Source organism: Falco peregrinus, chromosome 1 (assembly GCF_023634155.1).
Source record: "Falco peregrinus isolate bFalPer1 chromosome 1, bFalPer1.pri, whole genome shotgun sequence".
NCBI classification, from domain to species: domain Eukaryota; kingdom Metazoa; phylum Chordata; class Aves; order Falconiformes; family Falconidae; genus Falco; species Falco peregrinus.
Window position 1 is genome coordinate 18,371,334 of NC_073721.1, and position 21,404 is coordinate 18,392,737.

Sequence of the window (21,404 nt, forward strand, 5' to 3'; positions counted from 1 at the left end):
GGACTTAACACTGCAGTGCTATTTTAGTTGAGGCTTTCTTTAGAATATTTTCAGTGATTTGAGCTGTAGTAAGATCTGTCTGTCTTGGGAACACCACAACTTCATAGCTAAGTGCTAGAATTAAAGTAGCACTCTGCAAGTGATACCATTCTTCCGTAATCCCCTTTTGATCACTGCTCATCTTCAAAAGTTATCATATGAAAGTGCTTAAACCTGCTCCTGTATATGGTACCTGCAACATCCCATCTGCTCTTTTACTTGCAGTTTGCACAAAGAACACTGGAGGTCCCTGTAGTATTGCTCAAGTGACATTTTTCTCTAACGAGAGACAGGCGCCGAATTTTTCAAGATTCAGTTGAATGTAATTGGTTAAATATAACACTTAGTGTGTCATTTACACAAGTCAGACAAATTTAATGATTTATTAAGTTTTAATGAAATTGCACATTTAACTCACGTCCTAGATTCACGTGAATACAAAATAAAGCCAACTATCATTTAAAAAAAAAAGTTGTTTCTTCTTAGTCCTGCTAGGAAATAAAGGCTCCTAAATTCAAAATATAAAAAGTTAGACATTGCAAATTGTGAGACAAAAGGAACACTGAGTCTGTTTCCAGGTTTCAATGGCTCAGGATACTGCATGGATGTTTTAGATGCGTCTTTACAAGTCTGTGTTCAAGTTTGCAAATCTGTGTTCAACCTGATAAAAAGCCTATGGACCTGGAATGGTTCAGCTATATAGTTTCACCTTCCAAGGAAGACCTGCTGGAGAACAACTGAACTTAAGTGTTCCCTCGAGCTCTGATCCAAACCCTCACACCTCAGGGGTCTTAGAAATACATTAACTATTCCTACATAGCTGTCAGGCACCCAGGGATTTCCAGGTGCACAATTCATAAGTGATCCATGTGTCTTTGTGTCACCACACAAAACTGTGCTCAAGTATGCAGTGCTACAAAGGACATTGTCTTGCCATTTGTGAGCTCAGACTGGTAATCTTTGTTTTGGCATCCAGTAAGTCTGGTTTAAAGAACCAGCTTGGATTTGCTAATAGGGAGCGAAGGCATTTTCATTGAATCCAAGGGCTGATACAATCCGAGCCCAACATCTATAACCACCCCTCTCTTTCTTCCAAGTAGAGAACAAACTTCTTTTGTTACTGAGACCACACTGTAATTTATTTTTGCTGTGTCTTGTTTGGGTTTTCTGCATTTTGCATGGCTTCAGAATATAATTGCCTTTCCAGCCTAATTTTCAGTAGATTTAAAACACATGTCTTGACAAGGAGATCAAATGCAAACTCCAAAACATGATTCCATGATTTAGTATTGACACCAATTAACTTAATTCCTGAGATGCAGGAATTGTGCTATTATAGTTTGGGGCAGCTAACAGAACAGAGATCAAATAGCATAGCACAGACACTAATGATACCATTCACATTGACTTTGCTTACTATCAAACCCATGTAAAACAGTAACAAACATACAGATTCTCCATTTTTCTCTTGAATTCTCTTTTTATGCAGCTCAAAACCTCTCTGTAGATTTAGTTTTCCACATTTTCTCAGCTTACAGAAGATTTATATTTTTAAAAGCTATCAAAAAATCTTAACTGTATTTAACATTTCAGTCAAGAAAAGGAGTATTTAAAAACGACCCTGCTTCAATGAAGTACAGGAAAAAATTGTCTAGAGATCTCAGAAACCACTGTACTACGTACTACTTCAGTAGAATGAAATGCAAGAATCACTTCTGTAGTCTAAAACCAAAACCATTTTGATTTAGACTTCAAGAACATTTTAAACATATTACTCCCAGTAATATAACAGAATATTTTTTTTGCATGTTTCTCCAGTCAGAGTAACATAACAAAGCATCTGGAAAAGTAGGGAAGGCATATTTTATATTTCATATAGATAAGGGGGATTTTTCCCCTTTTACAAAATGTCCTTAATAAATGGGCAAAATTCAGAATGTAGAGCATTTAAAATTTTCCTGTGAATGTTTTCTGGGTAAAATAACTTCGTGCAAATAACATAAAAGACTCCGGTGGTAACATGCCATTTGTTGCACAGATCTCTAGGTCATTAAAAAACTTTAACTGGCAAAAGGCCTTCATTCATGACCAGAATAAATGTCTAAGTTGCTGCCCTTTACTCACTCTAGAAATGTCATTTATTCAGAGGGCAAAGATTTTGTGTGATCATCCAGGATTTATAAATATCCAGCAGTTCACTCAAAGCTTCAAATTGCCTGCTAGGTGACTGGAAATCTCAGTCCTATCCATCATGCATGTGCTGTGTGGCAAATATGCGTAAGAAGCAAGTGAAGACGAGTATATAGCACATATGCATACATTTTTGTAGAAGGAGGGGAAAAAAAATCAACTGCTGTGGTTCAATCCCTTCAGGAACAGTTAGAACAAATGCTCTTACTTGAAGGGGTATTACCAAATCTGAACTTTGATGTGTTGTTCTTTTGGTTTTCTTTGGATTTGAATAGTAAAAATGTTCTTGCATTTCGTAAGATCTTCCTAAAACAAATTACTTGTATGGATTTCAAGTAGTCCGTTTTCTGTAAAGGAAATAAATCTGCAGCAGATCCATTAGTGTAGAAGTAAACAGCTCTGTTCCTTCTCCTCAAATCAATTAAAGAGGAAGAAAAAAAAAAAAAAGCTTTGTATTAAAAGCCCCAACAAGTCTTTTCTGGAATTTACACCTGAGAAATACTTGTTTGTCCACAAGCAAACATGATCTCCGACTGTGTCCACTCTGCATCTGCTCTTTAAGAAGTTCCCCCCAGCTATAACCTGGTATACTGAAGGCACTACTTTTCCTCACCCTGCTCTTCACACATTTGCTATTTACATTATCATAAAAATTTGGTATAATCTTGCTTTTCATCTTCCTGTATATGAAACCAGGGGATACACTATGGGATAAAGACAGCATCTTATCAGACGTAATGCAGCTTATGAGAACCTTACCCAAACACACAGAACTACATGGACATCAGCAAAACAGACCAAATCACCTTGGGTGTAAGCACATTAAACAGGCAACAATTTAAAAGAAGATTATTATGACACTAAACTACTGAGTGAGATAGGGGGATACAGAGTAGGATAATAAGGACCATTTCATATGGACCATTTATATGTTAAGGACCATCGAACTTTTTTTAAATGTTCCTCTATCTAAGCCACAGCAAATAGCACAAGCATAAACTCTAAATGAAGTTTGATTTTATTTTTGTAATATATCCACAATAACACAAAAAGACACTCAGATAATATCAACAGTAGCAATGAACCCTATGCAGTTAAGTGCAAGAAAAAAGAATTACTAACATGTATCAAGTTTTCTGTATTGATCCAACCTTTTACCGTCTACTTCAGAGGGGTGATTACAGGGCTGCTACACGTAGCTAAGGGATCAGCCCTGTTTCTACAAGTGGTCCATCAACACTGTTGTTATTGTTTCCCATAGAAACTAATGAGAAGTTCTCTATTGGTTTTCGTACTGCAGAACTGAGCAGTTAGAGGTGCCTGACAATGACCACAAACTAACTTCCCAACTACTAATGAGCAATTAAAGGTAAGGATTTTTTAAAAGCTGTACTAACTTAAGTATTTATTAAATTCTCTTTACCATTTAAGTACGACAAAATAACTGACTTCTTTGACAATTACAGAAATGCCTCATGCTTCCTAATGTCTGTCTGTCCTCTGCACTCCCCAGGTCAGGCTCCAGGGAAAAAGTTTTAAGAGACTTATTTCATTAAGCCTATTTTAAGGTCTTTATTAATCCAGCAATGTTTTTTGTTGCTGATAACAGTTAAAGAGTAATTGAGAGTGCTTCTTGATCAATAACTCATAAAAACCTGGGAGAGGGAAGCACAGTCATCACCATCATTCCAGGTGTTAACAAAAAAAAAAAGTAACAAAAGCTGTGACTATAGGAGGGAAAATAGGGTACAATCCCTAGCATAAACCCTGCAATAAGTGAAAAGGAAAACTTAAATTTTTAACCATTGTAGCATATGAAGTCAAGTTAGATTTAATTTCCATTTACTACTGCTGACACATCTAACTATTGCTAGATGAAAAAATAGCTACAGTGAATTAAATTACATGTAAAAGTCACACGATAGAGAACTTTTCTAACAGTTGAGAGAAGAGTTAGTAAAGCGGGGGGGGGGGCACGAGGGTACCCGCCAGGGCCGCGCGCGACACCGCCGGGCTCCCGCCAGCTCCGGTTGTGGCCGCGCCTCCCCCGCGGCCCGCACCGCCGTCACGTTTCGGGTTGGAAACACCCAGACGGGTGTAAATTGACATTTATTTTTGCTGAGCTGAACAGCTGCCCGGGAAATTTATTAAGCTACCACCTGCACGGGGACGGGCGCGGCGACCGGCCGCCTCCCCAGCTGCCTGAGCCGCTGTTCACAGCAGCCAAAACAAAGCCGCTGCGCGAGAGGCAGCGCCTCTAGCTACAGCCCGCAGCTTCACGGCACTCGGCACCGTCGCGCCGAGCCGCGGTACCGAGCACAGCCCGGCAGGGCCAGCCCCGGGGCCCGCTGGGCCCGGCAGCAGCAGCGTGGCGGGCCCAGCGGCCGTGGCGGAGCGCGCAGGGGGCGCGGCGGCGCCCATTGGCCCCTCGCGCGGCCGGGGGCGGGAACTTCCGCCGCCAGAGGGACGGGTAAGAGTGTCAGCGCGGGCAGATTGCTACCAGCAGCAGCGATGGCCGAGTGGTTAAGGCGTTGGACTTGAAATCCAATGGGGTCTCCCCGCGCAGGTTCGAACCCTGCTCGCTGCGAGCCGGTGTGGGTTACTTTTTTCTTTTCTCTCCTCCCAAACTTTTCCTACTGTTCAGAATGTTCAGGTTTTACTCTTGGTGTCTCGTCTCATTATTAAGGGTGCCTCTGCAGCAACAAGCGGGATTATCTAGTATTTAGCCTATTGCAACTCATTAGGCCGTGTCTACACACGCCTGCCCTGCTGCTGCCAAGAAACAAAAGTACAAAAGCAGCAATAGGTCCCAGGTCAAGTTTCCAGCATTGCATCTAAAACACTCGTGATAAACTTGGTGAAGGTGGGAAAGGGGCATACTGAGGTTAGCGTTCTTTCCAAAGCCCACCTTCTAGGCCCTCTGTAGACATGACAGGCACTGCCCCAGCACAGAGCTCAGGAGTAATCCAAAGCATTCCACACAGTGTCCCTATTTGCCCAAAGGGCTGTTGTCCTGCCTGCATGTCCTACAACTGATACAAAATAAAGTCTCAGCAGCAGCAGGGTACTCTATATTGAATGCATTTGCTCCATCAAACTTTCCCTTTCAGGAAGGAAGCTGGTTGGATTACTCCTAGACCTCCAGTACAGACCCCTAGATCATCTGTTCCTGTCCTTTATGGCCTTCTGCACAGACATGAAACGTATACACACTATCTGGCAACAAGGGGGGAAAACCCCACATAAGTTATTATGCAACTAATAACCAGGAAAAGCATAAGACCAAGGCACTTCCCCCTGCACACACACACCCCCTCTTCCTGACCGGCCTTGCACCACTCGGCTGTCAATTGCCTCATATGTGTGTCCCCAGCATTCATGAAGAGATGAAAAGTTTGCAAATTCAGGTAAGAGAAGGCTGGAAATAAGAAAAAGGATATTTCCACAGAGGCCAAAATACACTAGAGTAGAAGCAAGCACTTTTCATTCCCATCTTTCTGAAAGACAGGTGACAACCCTCCCCACACACAAGCAAACCCATTCTTTCTAGCATCATATCTTATTAGCGCAACTCAATTTGATGAGAAAATGGAGGTAGGGGAAGAGGAAACATTAAAATATCTCTGCTCAGAACAAAATAAAGGGGACAAAACCAATTGTTCAAGCTGGCAGCAAAATGAACGTTTCAAAGTGCTCCCTAACACGGCTTCCAGGGATTTCAGGTTTAGTGCTTGTTTCTGTCAGGGCACATGCAAATCTTAGAGGTTACACTTCAGAGGGAATCTTGAACAGGTAAATAACTTACAGTGGCACTGTGTAATACGTGACCATAACACTAGGCATTTCTCTTAAGTTCTCACATGTGAAGGTACGTGCCAAGGGATACTAGAATCAGACATCTTATCAGATGTTGCAGAAGACACAATTTTTAAATTCAGGAGTACTGACTTAAGCATCCTTTGCTAAAGTGCAGTATACATGCTACTTTCACCTTAGCATATTTCTGTTCTAACAGCAACTTACAGTGGTGTGCTTAGGGCAGTACAACACGTAAGTCACTCTGAAAAATATCAAAATATTTAGTGAATGTGCATATTTCAGATAAATTAAAAAAATATAACTTCTCCACATACAAAGCTTGATTTTGTTTAATCAGGAATTCGAAGACTTTTTTTGTTCTTTTAGAACTCGAAGATCCCACCCACCCCTGTAATCCAGAACAGATGAGGAAAAACTCTGTTTTGTGTAATGCAGCTTTGGGTAGCACTCCAAATAAATAAAACCACAGTATTAAAAGAGTCGAAATACTAAACACAGTGTGCAAGCTTCGCACCAAGTCCTTCTTTTCCAGTGCATCACTGAAGCAGCTGCCAGGTCTTTTACTGACCATTTTAAGTGTCTTATTTCTAAAATACAGGGTTCATTGCTTTAGTAGATCTGATGACAAAGCACCAATCCAATAAATATTTTTTAGAAATTCTTCAACTTCAAGATGTCCTTTTCACTGGGATCTTGCTGGGATTGGAAAAGTCAAGTGACCAACACCAAAATATGTTGTTATTTTAAATTTTATATTGAAAAATAAGAGGCCAGTCTGTCAGAAAAGCAACAAGTCTCCTCTGTCTAAGGAAGTATTTGTATTTGGTAAACATTTTCTCCTCGAAAGTGATTGTCCTTAAAATTTGCAGTTGAAAAATAAAAGAGCAGCAGCGAACACCCAAGTTATTTCCCACCCTCACCCTTCAGCAAGTTTTATGAAAACGTTCCCACCAAGGCTCTAAAGGGGAAGAACCATATGGTTTTAATTGCAGGGGGGGTTGTAACTTTTTTGTAATTACAGAAGAAAGTAAGGACGGACTGCCAAACAGCCCACTAAAGCTACACACACATCAGTAGCACTAGTGGCTTCATTGCTTTCCTCCTGAGTTCTATCACTTCTCATCTCCATTTTGTAGCAAAGAGTTAAAGCGCTACTGTTCTGATCTGCTTCCCTTTTCAAACCTCAGCTGTGAGAGTGAGAGCAAGCAAGGCTGTAATGAAGCTGGTGCTGGAGTCCAGACTCCAAGAAGGTACACACGGGCTCAGCACGGCTCTGCTCCGTATCTCTGCCGCTTGGTGCGATTTTCCTCCTGAAGCCTAGTGCAGCCCCACTGCACAGCACCTGCGGGGATCAAGGTGCCTCCAGCCAGCTAAGGAAAGAGATACTGAAGATGTCCAGGCTCCTTTTATCATCAGCTACTCGCAGTGAAGCAAGCAGCCTAGTCCTTTGGCAGTAGCAGGCTAAGGATGGACATGGGAATCCTGGGGAACGCTAAGACCCTTTGATAGGCAAGACTGCAAGCAGCAGAAAGCACCAGAGATGCCCAGGCCCAACCACAGCTGGAACAATTTCTTACCCTCTGGACCTTTCTGCTCATTATTCTGCCCTCCCCCTGTCCCATCGATATCATTCAAAGTTGTTCATGAGAAAGAGGAGGAGCTGACGGTCCTCTGCCCAGCATAAATTTGGGGACTCCAGGGAAATTACCTTCCAGTAAAGGACCAGCTCTGACAATCCTGACAAAGTAAACATAATTTCTGTAAGGACTGATGCCCAAGAGTCAAACTGCATCTCCTTAGAAAAGCAGTCTGCCTTTGGTGCCAGGAGTCCTTCAATATTTTCAAAGAAACAGTTTTGACAAAGCAACAAGCAAATCATTTTGCCCAAAGCACCATGAACCACGCCACACATCAAGACTGGAAACCGTCCAAACACTGGCAGCATGTTTCATTTTCTAGAGGTAACCCCTCTCCCTTACTGCTCCACCAGAAGGGAGCAAGAGCACACCACTGTGGAGATGGAGTAGGGAGGAAAGAACGCTCATTTTCTCCAGCATCCATCACCTGTAACAGGTTACGATATCCATCAGAGACCTAGAATGTGTAAAAGTTCCCAGTCTGTGTTGTGCACCACTGTAATGATTCAGCCACAAGGCCTTCAAAGCTGGGACAAACAGAGCACATGAAGAGCCCCATCTTCATTAACATGGGGGCGGGGGGAAGAGACTGAGAGTGAAGATGAAAGTACAAACATACCCAGTGCCTACCACCAGGGGAGAGGCTTAGCAACTCTTACAACAGCAGGATGAGCGTGTACACCGGGCTGCAATAAAGATACCCAGCATAAGCGAACCGATAAGTATCACCCCACCTGACAGTGACAGAGGCTGGCAGTTTACCGAGTTGCTTTATCTTTTGCTGTGTAATTTCATCAGCTTTACGACAGCCTCACTGCTTACCTTCCCACAGCCTTGTCCCTCATTGCAGGATATGAAAGTATAAGATAGCAATGTGCATGCTCAGGAAATTAAAGCTGCCCAGTATCTCTTTTAATCATCAGGATACTTGCTTCTATTATGAAATATAGCAGCTATCTTTTTGGTTTGGGGTTGTTGGGGTTTTTTTGCTTCCCCTCTCTCACTTAAAAAGAAAAACAAGCATTCAGGAAACAACCTTACCTATCATTCAGCATTACTCAGCCCAAGACTTTAAGTCATATACTGCCTGTATTAACCATCAAAACTTTTAACTTTTACATTGTCATGTGGGAAATGCTGGCAAAACAACAAGTTTGTGAAGATCTAGAATGTTCTCAATCTTACATATTCAGCATTTGCACAAGAACAAGCATGACAGCAGTAATTAAACATATATCAATTTTATATAATTCAAGACCCCCCCCAAGCTGTTCAGTTTCATTGTAAACAGCTGGCTAAAAAGTTGCTTTGGTTTTGATATTAAAAAACTGGTTGATACAATTCCAGGGACCTAGAAACTCTGTATTAAACAAGCAGCCCTATTCTCTGTATTTTATCAACGTCCACCTGCACTCTCATAACTTCCAGCTGAAATTGCATCAGTCCTCACAAGTCAAAAATGTCCAAGTTTAATCAGTACTTTTGACCAGACTCCACAGGACCCAGCCTCACCTCCCAGGCCTGTTTACTTTCATACCAAGCTACGCTAAGCGACCCAGAGCTGGAGCTAACAAAGCCCTCAAGCATGGCAGTGTTCCATGGCTGTGTAATGGGAGCACACACCAGGTCAGACCCCTCAGATACCCAGAAGGTTCAGGACACTTTGCTACCTACCTAAACAACTCACAGGAAGAGAAGAAGAAAGCAAATGGGACCTCAACATCCCTTGCAGATAGCTGTCCTCTTCCCCCAACTTAAGATTCACAGACTCTCCTTCTAATTTATAGTATCTGGGCTTGTTGCTGCTGCTCCCCACCCCCACAACTGTCCTTTTGCAGCTGTTTCCACTTTGCAAAGAAAGTCCAAGTTCTCTGTTGGCCACTGAAAAACCCTGTATCCCTGACTCTACTGCCTCTTAATCACATCATGCAGACCTTCAGAGATCCACCTTACAGCCCCTGCTCCAATGATTATTTAAGCATGTGAGGTACGTGATGTGCTTACCATGCAGAGGGCAAAGCACCATGTCATTGTGGATGACATCATGCTGGACATTTGCTGGATCTTTTCCTGCTACTGGCAAAAAAAGTCTAAAAATACTATGTATTAAAAAAAAAAAAAAAGCAGTTTATGCTTGGGGATGGGTCCTGAATGATCTAACATGGACTAATTTGTCAGGTCCTTATTATTTTCTTTTCTAACATGAGGAAGATCTGGGCTGCCCATTTATTCCAGTTCACTGTCCTTGCTGGCCAGATCCCACCTACGATGTCCCAAAAGCAAAACAGGCTGCACAGCTTCCTCTTGCTTGTCTTGCCTCTGGGTTTGCTCTGCTGGGAACAGGTTAATTCAACTCCATTTGACAAATACAGAAAATTGGACCATTTTAAGTTAAACACACACATTTACAGAGAAAAAGTCTGCACTGGTGTATTAGAGCACCAGTTAATGGTCTGTCCCCTTCACTAGGGCAAATACAAATGAGAGTACTGATCTCTATCCGGTATGTTGTAAAGCGCAAGTTTTGCTACCAACTTTCACTGGGCTAAGGATCTCCCACATACCTGCAATTATTCATCCAGAACAAATAACTAAAGGTGCTTTGCCAAAACAAACCATGTAATATGTGGCTAATAATGACATCATGCCATTTGAATGATACGAAAAATGAGTTTGCTGTTCAAAGGTCTATTGTATACCCACTGCTCGAGGGAAACCAGCCAGGTAGGTGCTATATCATCCACCCAACTACCTACCCCCTCCCTTCCCCTTGACCAGCAAGTGAAATGGGGAGAGGAGGATCCGAGCTGCCGTTTGATTCAAATTACTCTAGCTGGTTGCATTTCCATCTTTTTGCCAGAGACAAAAGTTGCACCTGATTACTTTTGTATCCTTTGCATAAACTAGAGTTTCTTCTGCTGACATTCTTTAGTTCCTCCTTATAAAACACACTGAAAATCTTTCTTGAGCAAATACCATTATATAAAGGAAAGCAGTATATGCACTAGATGAAAATTTATAATTACATTTAGCAGATATTGCAGAGAATTAATAATCTCTATAATGTTTTCAGCTGCCAAACATGCAAGGGACAAGCACGTAGAATCAAAAGAGCGAGCTTTGGATGAGCAAAAAGATGTGCTGCAAAAACAGCTATTGCTACTGATGCCATCAAGTCTAGGATCAATGTAGCTGTATCAGCAGAACACCAGTACTTCGAGCTGTTATAAAACTGGTACAAACACAACCAGCATTAACATGATCAGCCCCTGGAAAGAAAACTGGCACGAGAATAAATTTACTGACGAGGCTAATAAGAAATACGTATTATCAGGGTTCCATTGGTGGGCACTCATGTTACGATTTATAGCAAACAGGAGAAGCACAGTAGGTCAGTCAGCACATCATAGCCCTGCACGGCAGAGCCACACATGTCACTTCAGGGAGAGACAGACGCAGTAACACTGATGCCGTGTTCGAGAAGACTGTAGTTCTCACGTAAGACTTTCCATGGAGGTGGCCAAGATTCATAACTGGAATCCCTTAAGCTTTTACCCACTGAGTGGACAAGTAACAAGAAATTCGAAAGGGATGTCTGTGGTGGGTAGAGGATTTAAATATTAAAAATGAAAACAACCCTTTTCTGGATGCATGCAGTTTTATTTGTTGCTGATGGAATCACTTGCCTGCACAAAACCACAATGTTGATACCTGACCTATTTAGCCAGGTTTACAGAGAAAAAAGAAAATACAAAATCAACAAGCACAATGTAGGATTTGACAATTCTATATCAAAATATCAAAACCATTTAACGTGAGATTTTGTACACATGAACGCTGACTGCCCCAATTCTTCATTCCTCACCGTACAAAACCCCGACAGGACCCTGTCTACCAGGCAAGAGCAGGGAGGGAAATTACTATTAAGCCACAGAACAATGCTGGCACAGATGCAAGGGGTATCAGTTGTCCATCAATAAATCTTTAGAAGAAGTAGTTGCTAACTGGAGAAGTGAAGTTCTGGAACTGCCTTCCAAAGTAAATAGCTGGAGCAAAAAGCGTACTTAAGATAGAAAGCAAGTGATTTTTAGGAGTGCTTGACCTTGGATAATAAGAACCTTCTTATTTCATCTATATCCTAAGATCACAATTCTCCAACAAGTTACATTTGTAATAGTATTGTGCATGCGTGCATTGTAAATCACTGCAGTAATGGAGAACTAGAGTACACAGTTTAGAAACAAGCACAGTTTTGTTTGAAGTACATTGTCATACACTTTTGGAAAATCATCACTGAATAGGATGATATGCTGGAGTCTTAACGTTGACTTTTGGTTCTACTGAGAGTACATTCCTCGTAACATCACAGAATGGAGAAAAATATTCACTACACAGTATTTAAGAATACAAGATACAATACATAACATGTTAGATAATTTCACAAAATCACTTTATTTTAATACTGAAAAAAGCTTTGCTTATTAAAGTTTGCTTATTAAACAAAAAGACCTCCATCTGTAATGCTCAGAGAGTGTGTGGCAACAAATCAGTATTCAGACATTTATTCAAACATTCACATCACAATGAATGAATACAAAATACAAGTAACTGCTGACCAAAAAAATACTGACTTGTCGAACAGATGATTGCACACTCTTGCACATTTTAGATCTCATAGTTTCTGAATTTCCTCAGAAGGTCTGATGGAGCGTCCCCTGACCAGCGGAAACGCAAGTGCCAGTAATTTGCCTCTGAAAATCCTGAGAAAAAGAGAAAAGCAAGTAAATTATTATAAACATGTATAAAACTAAGTTGTCTGAAATAATACCTGATAATCTTCTGCAAAAATAATAAGTAAAAATTGGTAATTTCCAGTGCTCTTGACTAGCCAGGACAGCCTCTGTATTATTGGCATTGTTTGAATAAGAACTCAAGCAAACACCAAACTCAAGTTATTTATCAGCTGGGAAGAGTCCAAAGGAGAACAGCAAGAGCATGGCAGCCCAGAAAAGAGGATTTAGAAAGAAAAACTGAACAAATTGCATTTGCTTAATCTGAAGAAGAACAGGTAGAGGGTGACATGATAAATCTTCAAGTACGTGAAAGGCAGCAGTGGGGAGAGAAGGCACTGATGGTCCGTGCACATACAAGGCAGTAAGGGAGTTTTTCAGACCCTGTGCTATGTTTGTAAGCTCTATGGGCTGTTAATAATAAAATGTGATCTTCCTGTATCCGGAAGCTGAAACCTATTACCAGACTTAGTGTTAAAATCTCTTATTCAGGCTGAAATAGCTACATGGAGTTGTAGCCTGTAATTCTTATGGACCAGCAGACAGGAACTGAAAATATCCCAGCTTAAAAGTGGAATCCAATATAGTACATTTTCCTGGACTAAACCAGAAGTATTATCACCATCCTAACATCAAATGTGAACAATTAATGCATACAGGCCCTGGTAAATAAATACATTCTAATATTCATTAATATAAATATATGCCCACTGGATAAATCAGGCATTTCATGGGTTTATATTTTTCCCATTGAAATCTCTGGAAATTAAAACTAAAAAAAACTATGAGAAAGAAGATGCCTCCAAAGAAAGCTCACCATTACAAGGAACATAACGATGCTTTCTTTACTTTGAAACTGTACTGTTCTACAAAGCATAAAATGATGATTTAATTACAAAAAAATAGCAAATAATATAATAAAGTGTAATTTTTAAATATAAACTTTTCAGTTACCCCTCATATAAATTTGTTTGTAGAATTTTCTTACATATTTTCTGCATTCCCACAAATGTTTGGAATTAAATTAGGTTTTCCTACCCTCACCGTTCAACTTCATTTCTTGTTTGATCAAGATGGGAAGAAATGACAGGAATTTAATAATAGTTCTCTGATAACGTAAGTCTAAGATAATGAAACTCCTGAAGGATCAAGCAGAACAGAGGGTGGCCACTGTGGTGAGTAAACCAGGAAATACTGTCAGATGACAGCTTTTGAAATACACATTTATTCTGGTGCTTGCACTATTCTTTAAAAAAATCTATTCAAATACGAAAGAAGCCTTCAAGTCTCAATGTTTAGCTCTCATTAACTCATCACATGCAAACTGTGCAAAAGTACCGAATGCTGGATAAAAAAAAAAAAAGAATACCTAAATACTTAACAGGTTTTTTAAATATTTTTTTTTAAATTGCTGAAAATAATTGTCTTTTTTGCTTTTTTTCCATCTTGATATAGCAGCAAAACTGAACTTTCTATTTTGGTTTGAGAAGAATACTTTTTTTCTTCTTTGCGCTTTTACTAGCAAACAAGCAAACAAACATGGGGTAGGAAGAAAGGTCTGAAAGCTTCAAAATTAAATAAACACCATAAAACCCAAAACAAAACCCCAACCTAAAACCACATTAAAAAAGCTACCAGTTAAACATATTATTCCAGAGAAGAATTTCTTATGACTAATTTCAGGCCAGCCCCTGGATACTGCAATTTTCTGTAACTGCTGGTTTCACTTACTTGGGGAGTCTGGATTCTTTGAAGACTGTGGTCTCGCATCAGGAATTGCAACATCTCCTTGCTCCCTGCTCCCATCCGACAATCCATCTTCATTGTTTTCAGTCTGTTGGGTCCAAATCTCATTAGTTACGTTCCTGTTATTACTCAAGTCAGGAGCTTCCAGCATTTGGTCCTTCTTACTTTGGACAGCCCAGTGCATTGACTAAAGAAATGCAAAAGCAACAAAGAACAAATTCCTATGCTTTAAAAGATTTTAATTAACTTGTCTTTTCTTTCTTGTATCATAAGATAAGCACATATTAGAGAGAAGCTTGCAGGTCGATAGGATAGGGGAAAGCATGGTTACACACTGCAAATAGCATGTGAGAGGACAGTTTATGTGAGGTGGGGATGAACAACAAAAAGTACAAATGCACCAAGTAATTCTAAAGGTCTTCTGTCCAGTTCCTTCTGTCATGACTTCAGACACCTTAAGAGGGCTTGAGTGACTTAGGAAACATCCATTTTCAAAGCTATCTTTTACTTCAAGATGCCCTTTGAAAGGAAGACCATTTGGAAAGATTTACTATTAGTCTGTAGGGTGACTTCTGTTTGAAACTGAACTAAACTTGATGGGATGCTTCCAGCAAACATCTACGCTCAGGCATAACGCTTTAGTGGGAGGGGCTCTCAAACCTCTCGTGTGGGCAGAATTGAGGTGGGTAGAATTGGCAAGGGAAACATTCACCTGCCTTAAAATGTAATATAGACTTGTAACTGTCATTCACCCTAGTAAGGCAGAAAAAAAATAAAACCTAAACGTTATCGAATTAGAATCTACTAGGAACACACTACCAAATTACCTCACTAGCAAAATTAGGAGGAAAACCAACCCTCAGAACATCTGTCTGTCACAAATCACCCCACTAGCCTAGCAGGGTGTCTCCAAAGACCTGTGTGAAAGCCAGAGTTCCAAGGAGCCTATGTCCTAGATTTTTCAGTTAGCTTTTTATTTAATCAGATGACATGAAAACCCAGCTGATAAGCAATATCCCAAAAGAAGACTATATCATACAAAGGTCCTAGCTTTAATCTAACTTTGACAATAAATGAAGGGTTCCTACAAAAGCAAGGTGTGCTGAAGCATTTCAAAACAGTTAAGTTACTTAACGTCATATAGTACACGTAAAAGCAGCAACTTGATAAATTCAATCGAAACCTACTAGCCTAAAACCCTTCTGTGAATGGGCTTCTGTAGCCCTCCAACTTTTCCTGAATTTCCTTAACACGCTTAGTGCAGGGATAACTCTCTACTATTCCCATCCTCAAAACCCACCAGTGCAGCAGAAGCGCTGTAACTCATCCCCTCACTCACTGCGACATTTTCTCTGCCCAGCCCTACCTCCCCTCCTCCTGAAGGCCCAAACTTAGACCTAACGCCCACCGTTTTCACAGAATTGCTCAGGGCCTCCCACTGCTGGAATGGAATGGCAATTTTGCTTCGTCGCCAGTAATCATAACGTGCTCGACTCTCTTCATTAGCAAGAATCTCCTTAGCTTGCTGTAGCTTCTGGAAGTTCTCCACTAGAACACAAACCAAAAAGACACTAAAGCCAATGTTCATTTTCACAGAAATTAATCCAGCTGTGAAAGGGGAGCTGCCAACAATGGCTTAGAGCAAACAGAGTAGAGGAGACAGAAGAACTAAGTGATAAAGGTATAGGGTTGTTCTGCTTACAGCTTTGCACAGACCTAGCTGGCTTGAGGGTCATAGCACCTTCGGTGGACAACTCATACCCTTTTCAAATGAAGACTAAAATGCTTGCTCATTTGTCTACTGGCTTCAAAAACTCCTATGTTTAAGTTCAGAGAAACTTACAAAGTACAGCAGGCAAAAGGCACAAGTCACCCCCTGCAGACAACCTCGACAAGGGAAATCATACTAGAATTTAAGGCTTAGAAGGAACACAGGTCCACAGCAGCAAGGAACTCGGAGCAAAGCACAAGGCGGCATGAGTGGGTGGGTGGGGGAGACAAGCAAAAAGAGAAATCTAAATATAGTTCAAATTAAGTAACTTGTGCGTTTTATTAGGCATGTTTTCTACATATGCTAAAATGTTGTCTTGAATACCAGACTGCATGAATGAGAGCTCTCATTTTCCCCTACAAGTTAATTTTTCATTAAATGGTTACTAAGGATGCAGCTGCATATTACTGTTTGTAGAAGGGTTATAAAGACTTAGATTTTATCTCTGTGTCACCTATGTTACCATGATCTATTATTATTGTTATTCATTTATTCCAGTTTACAAATTAGAGAGATTTCTTTTGAAATAAACTAAGCCCAAATGCTAATCAAAACTGATAGCTGTAAATTAAACAGCAGACAACAGCTTGAAGGGGCAGTTCTATTAGGTTTCCTTTTTTCTAGTGTTATTAGTTTTTAACAAATAAAAGGTCTACTTTAATTAGTCTTTATTGAGATTTAAGCTGATGAAATAAAAAATACAAACTTTCACCAGTAATGTACTGTAAAAAAGTATTTAAAGTAAATAGGGCACGTTCAGGTAAACGGAGCATAAATTATCTCTTCTTGACAAACAAAGCTGCTCCAACATTTGGCACCTGGCCTCCCTTTTTGAGTTACTTCGTTTCAATTAATTGGGGGCAGAGGGATGGACGGACTTTGGGGCGGTGCAGACAGAACAGGACCATGCACTGGAATAGTTTCCCTGCTGCAATATCCAGAATTTTCTGCAAAGTCGATTTCATTGGTTTCACTATTACTTGTGCTGTCATTTAGAATAAATTAAACATTAGTGATCAAGTCATTGTTAATAGGTGATAGATTGTCTCTCAAACACCAAATCTCAGGGGGGTCCTTGTCAAGGAATCTCAAAGTGAAAAACCCCACCTATTACACCTTTTAACACCCACATTCCCCACCATCAACTCTCTTGATTCTAGGCTAGGATGGCACATCAGTAAGGAAAGCCAAGCCCTGCCGAGAGCTCTGCTCAAGGCACCGGAGTGCATGTCTCATTTAACACCTGCTGAACTCCCAGCTCTGCTCTCTTGAAGGAGGGTGTGGATGAGGTCAAACTCACACAAGTAGGTACGCTATAGTGTTCAGTTTATTCTTGTGTTGTTCAGTTTATAGTTAAACATATACGAGGAATCCAAAGGAAGTTGTGTGCATTAATTAAAATGAGGAGCATATTTAATTATTCTACAACAAATTTTTGGTGGAGACCATAATTATGGTCAGAACAACCTTTATTATATCAACTATTCTGACATCGGTGGGCACTGATTAGAGCTATCTTGCATAGATAGGGAGGGGCAAGATTGTCTCCAAACAACTCAGGGGCTGCTTAGCCATCACAGGTATGATGAACTGCACGCTTTCATAAACGCAAACGTGAGCTGCTGCTCTGCTAACAGATGGCTAAGCAGGTGGTGCTGGCTTCTCTATTTCCAGTCATTAAGTTACATTAAAAGAAACTGAAGTACATTTAATGTGTTCCCGATGGGCTTGTTTCATGGAAGCAAATTAACTCGTTGACGCAAGTATGCTGGCCAACTTCAACAGTCTAGAAAGGGATACACGCCATCAATAATTTCTGGATTAAAAGATGTTCTATCATAGAAAGAAAAAAAATTGAAAGTCCTAGGAAAAAAAATAACACAAAAAGTGTCTTCCTGCTCTATCACCTAGGAGTGTGCAACTGCTAGAAAAGAATATTAAAGCTTGCTATTTAAAGACAATATGCTCAATACGACATGATAAAATATATTGGGGGAAAAAAGTATATTTAATAAAGTTTTAAGGCTGAATTTAATAGCTTAGTCATGTTAATATAAGAAAAACAGATTGTTTTTAAACAGGGAAGAGCATAATACCTGTTTTGGGGTTTTCTGGGAAGAATACATACCTGCTTTGGGGTTTCCAGGATGTTTGTCAGGATGACATTCAAGGGCTTTAATCTTAAATTCTGCAATAATTTGTTCAACCTAAATAGAACGTTGAGACTCAAAGTGAGTAAATACACACAGAAAAGATTTTCAAATTTGCTTTTGAAAGGGGTTGGGAGGAACAACAAAGAACGCAGACAGATATTTTTTTTTCCTATTCATTTTTACAAGCTTTAGTACAGGCAAAATAGGTAACAACAACCATCTGTCAGTGACACTGCTTATTTAATTTCATTTTCCAGGCGCTCATCCTTATTCTTGTTTTTGTGAAGCTCAGTCAACCAATATGGCAATTTGGCTTTAAGAAAAATGTGTAAAGATCGTATTTGCAAAACCCCTTCCTCACATTTGACCACGTAGGCAAAATGCATCATTTCAGCTGTTCTTCACTTTGTTTAATCAACTCTAAGTTTTAACGAAGTCTCATTGCAGGAAGCAAAGACCTTCTGTACCGCTGAAGATCAATCTGTGGGACTGGGGGGCTTTCTCCATATCCCCCTCACAGGAAATCTGGCCAGCACCACATGACTTTTCCATTTTGGATACCCGAAAGCCAGATAACTAGTAGTTCATATTTTTCCTCTCAAGTTAATTTGCTGTGCAAAAAGGTTGGCTTGGAATAGAATAAATTCATAGTCAATATTAGAATATTGGCATGTATTAGTTTATTACAAGTTCCCACACAGTTTATAGTGCAATAAAGCATTACAACCACTGGAAAAACAAAGGCATATTAACAGTTAAAAAAATACAGGAAACCACTGGAGTGGGCATCAGCTTAGATTTTCCAAATTTTCAGCTTTCACAACAATTTGTTTGCCCTAAGATATCAATTAGCTGCTATTCTTTCCCATGCTAGAAAGGTTGTTTATATGAATTCCTCATCCTTCAAACCCTGATATTTACATACAATTTAAATGATTTATTTCAAAATTAAGGCTCATAAGATTTTTTTTCTTTAGAATACAATTCCAGTTCACTGAACTAGCTGGCCAAATTTTGTTGTCATATGCTGGGAAAAATGTGGTCAACAGAGGTATTTTAAGAATTCTACTCTTTTCACTCTTGTTGGTAACTTCTTCCAGAAGGACAGATATACCGTGGTATATTTCCAGGCAGTAAGACACTTAACAATATGCACATTGTACAGATAACTTGTTGAAATACTATATAGCTAGCTACCATCGCCAAAACTTAGTTACATAAAGGGGAACTTTAAAGTTAAAATATGTACAGTAGCAGAGGGGTAGCATGGAAGTCTTCAGTTTAAATTAAAAACTCAGTAGAAGAAAAAATTATAGGAAGTTTATACAAAATATATGAAGCTTATATAATATATCCAGTGAGATAGTATCCAAGGTATCCAATACCTACTATATATGAATAACTGTTATTGGAAGAAGAATTTAGTTTAAATCTCCCCTCTTTCTCTCACACCTGACGATGAACTAGGTGCCCATGAGCTCAATTCTATAAGAAGCCAAGAATGAACACGGATATTTATCTGAATATAGGGAAAATCTATAGAAACTGAGACTACTTGTCCTTGTGCTTAACCAGGTCAGATCAAGGCTGGAATATTCAGCAGCTTAGATAAAAGTACTGCAGCTGGGAATGTCATGCATATGCCCAAAGAAGCCTGTGCAGCTACAAATGCTTGACTGCATATACAAAGTAATGTGATTGCAAAACACTGGCAACGCACCTGATTTCTGTTAAATGTTAGAAGTAGCGTGCACCATCCTGAGGGAAGGCAGTAATGACACTCAGTCAACTTGAGATATTAGCTGCTCCCATGTCAAATGCTTCTCTCAACAAATAACACTTGACAGATTATTTTTCAGGACCCATTAGCGTTTATTCTATCTTTTTAGTTTCATTTTTAAGCAATTTGAAAAATCATTATCATATGTACTTGAGCTATTCATTAATTGCTAAGCCCTTAAGGAATTAGGGAGAGGTAGTAAATGAGAAATAGCATCTGCGAAACAAGCCTACACCGAAACTTTAACACCGCCCTCTGCTGGGGTGACTTCTTAGCAGTTACCTCAGGAGAAGCTTTGAATTACCTTCTGTAACAGGCTGAAGATGCTTACTAGTATGATGAAAGAGGTATTTTCCCAGCATTTGACTACTGGGACAGATGAGAGCATCTGATTAAATTTACTGAGCAAAATACAGCTTTTATCCACACTGAATACATCCCTCATTAAGCTGAGTAACCAAAACTCCTCTTCCAAAACAATTCCAGTTAATGTAACAACTAGATTAAGAAATATTAGCATACCACTAGCTCAGACTATCCAAACAACGTTATATGCACACTTTTAGGAAGAACAACACTCGTTTTAGCTACAAAGCCTTCAACAATTGCTTAGCTAAATCTCATTATAAAGTATGTATCTGCTACCAAAACAAATCAGTAAAACTAGTATGGGAATGTCATTACAATTAGCATTTAAAAATCATGAATGTGATGAATGAAAAAAAGATACTAATTTTGGGTATCCTTCCAACCAACAAATAGTTTTTAAAAAAATTTTACAATGTGTATAAAACCTGAGAGACTCAATAGCATTATCAGTGATCTACAGCTACAAACATTCATTGTATTAGTTGCATTCAAATGCCTTTTTTGATCTTTTAGAACCAGAAGTACATTCCAAAGTAGTATTAGAATGTTGTCAAATTTATGCAGTTAGCTCACAGTTCATAACCATATCACACTTTGAATTAAACTAATGAATAAACCATTATTTCAGCTGTATCTATAACATAATCCTGACCTATAAGACACTTTCAATACAAGTCTTATTCTAGGACCTTAACATCACTATACAGATCAGAAAATTGGGCTTCACAAAGGGAGCCACTAGAAGATAAACGTGGCAAGAAAGGAGGTTCACAATGCATTTCAAATAGTCCTGCCTGCAGAGATAAACAGCTTCAAATTTCCCCTGCAGACAGACAAGCACATTCAAAATGTTATCAGCCTGGCGGGGAGGTGGGGATGGCTCTTACCGTAGATAGTTCATTGCATCCCAGCAAGTTGTAGTAATCTTCCAGGTCATCCGGTCTGCAGCTCAGAATTTCATCCATCTGGACTAGTCCAGCCGGCTTCTTCAAGCCGAGGCACAGGGGGTGTGAAATACAATATCAACGCAAAGCTCACGCAAGGGTTTAGCGGCAGCCCCAAGAGAGAGGCAATTTCCACTCAGGTCTACAGCGCTCTCGCAGTGCTTTT

At 39.8% G+C, this 21,404-nt stretch overlaps 1 protein-coding gene and 1 non-coding gene across 3 annotated transcripts in view; one reads left to right on the top strand and one right to left on the bottom strand.

Annotated features, from left to right (window-relative positions):
• Positions 1 to 4,734: 4,734 nt before the first annotated feature.
• On the top strand, positions 4,735 to 4,816 carry TRNAS-UGA (transfer RNA serine (anticodon UGA)). Its single transcript has one exon. It is a non-coding gene; the product is annotated as a tRNA-Ser (tRNA).
• A 6,508-nt stretch (positions 4,817 to 11,324) lies between these two features.
• The window catches only part of DNAJC12 (DnaJ heat shock protein family (Hsp40) member C12), a 39,911-nt gene continuing 29,831 nt past the window's right edge, over positions 11,325 to 21,404 (bottom strand). The window contains exons 1-5 of one of the 2 annotated variants that reach the window (XM_027783482.2): positions 21,182 to 21,397; positions 18,121 to 18,199; positions 15,630 to 15,769; positions 14,207 to 14,408; positions 11,325 to 12,445 (exon numbers count right to left, since the gene is read on the bottom strand). In XM_027783482.2, the coding sequence (XP_027639283.1) occupies positions 12,351 to 12,445; positions 14,207 to 14,408; positions 15,630 to 15,769; positions 18,121 to 18,199; positions 21,182 to 21,259 (594 nt within the window). In that variant the 5' untranslated portion in view covers positions 21,260 to 21,397 and the 3' untranslated portion in view covers positions 11,325 to 12,350. Of the gene's footprint in view, positions 12,446 to 14,206; positions 14,409 to 15,629; positions 15,770 to 18,120; positions 18,200 to 21,181; positions 21,398 to 21,404 lie in introns of those variants that run through there. The other variant, XM_027783483.2, reaches the window with a different exon arrangement.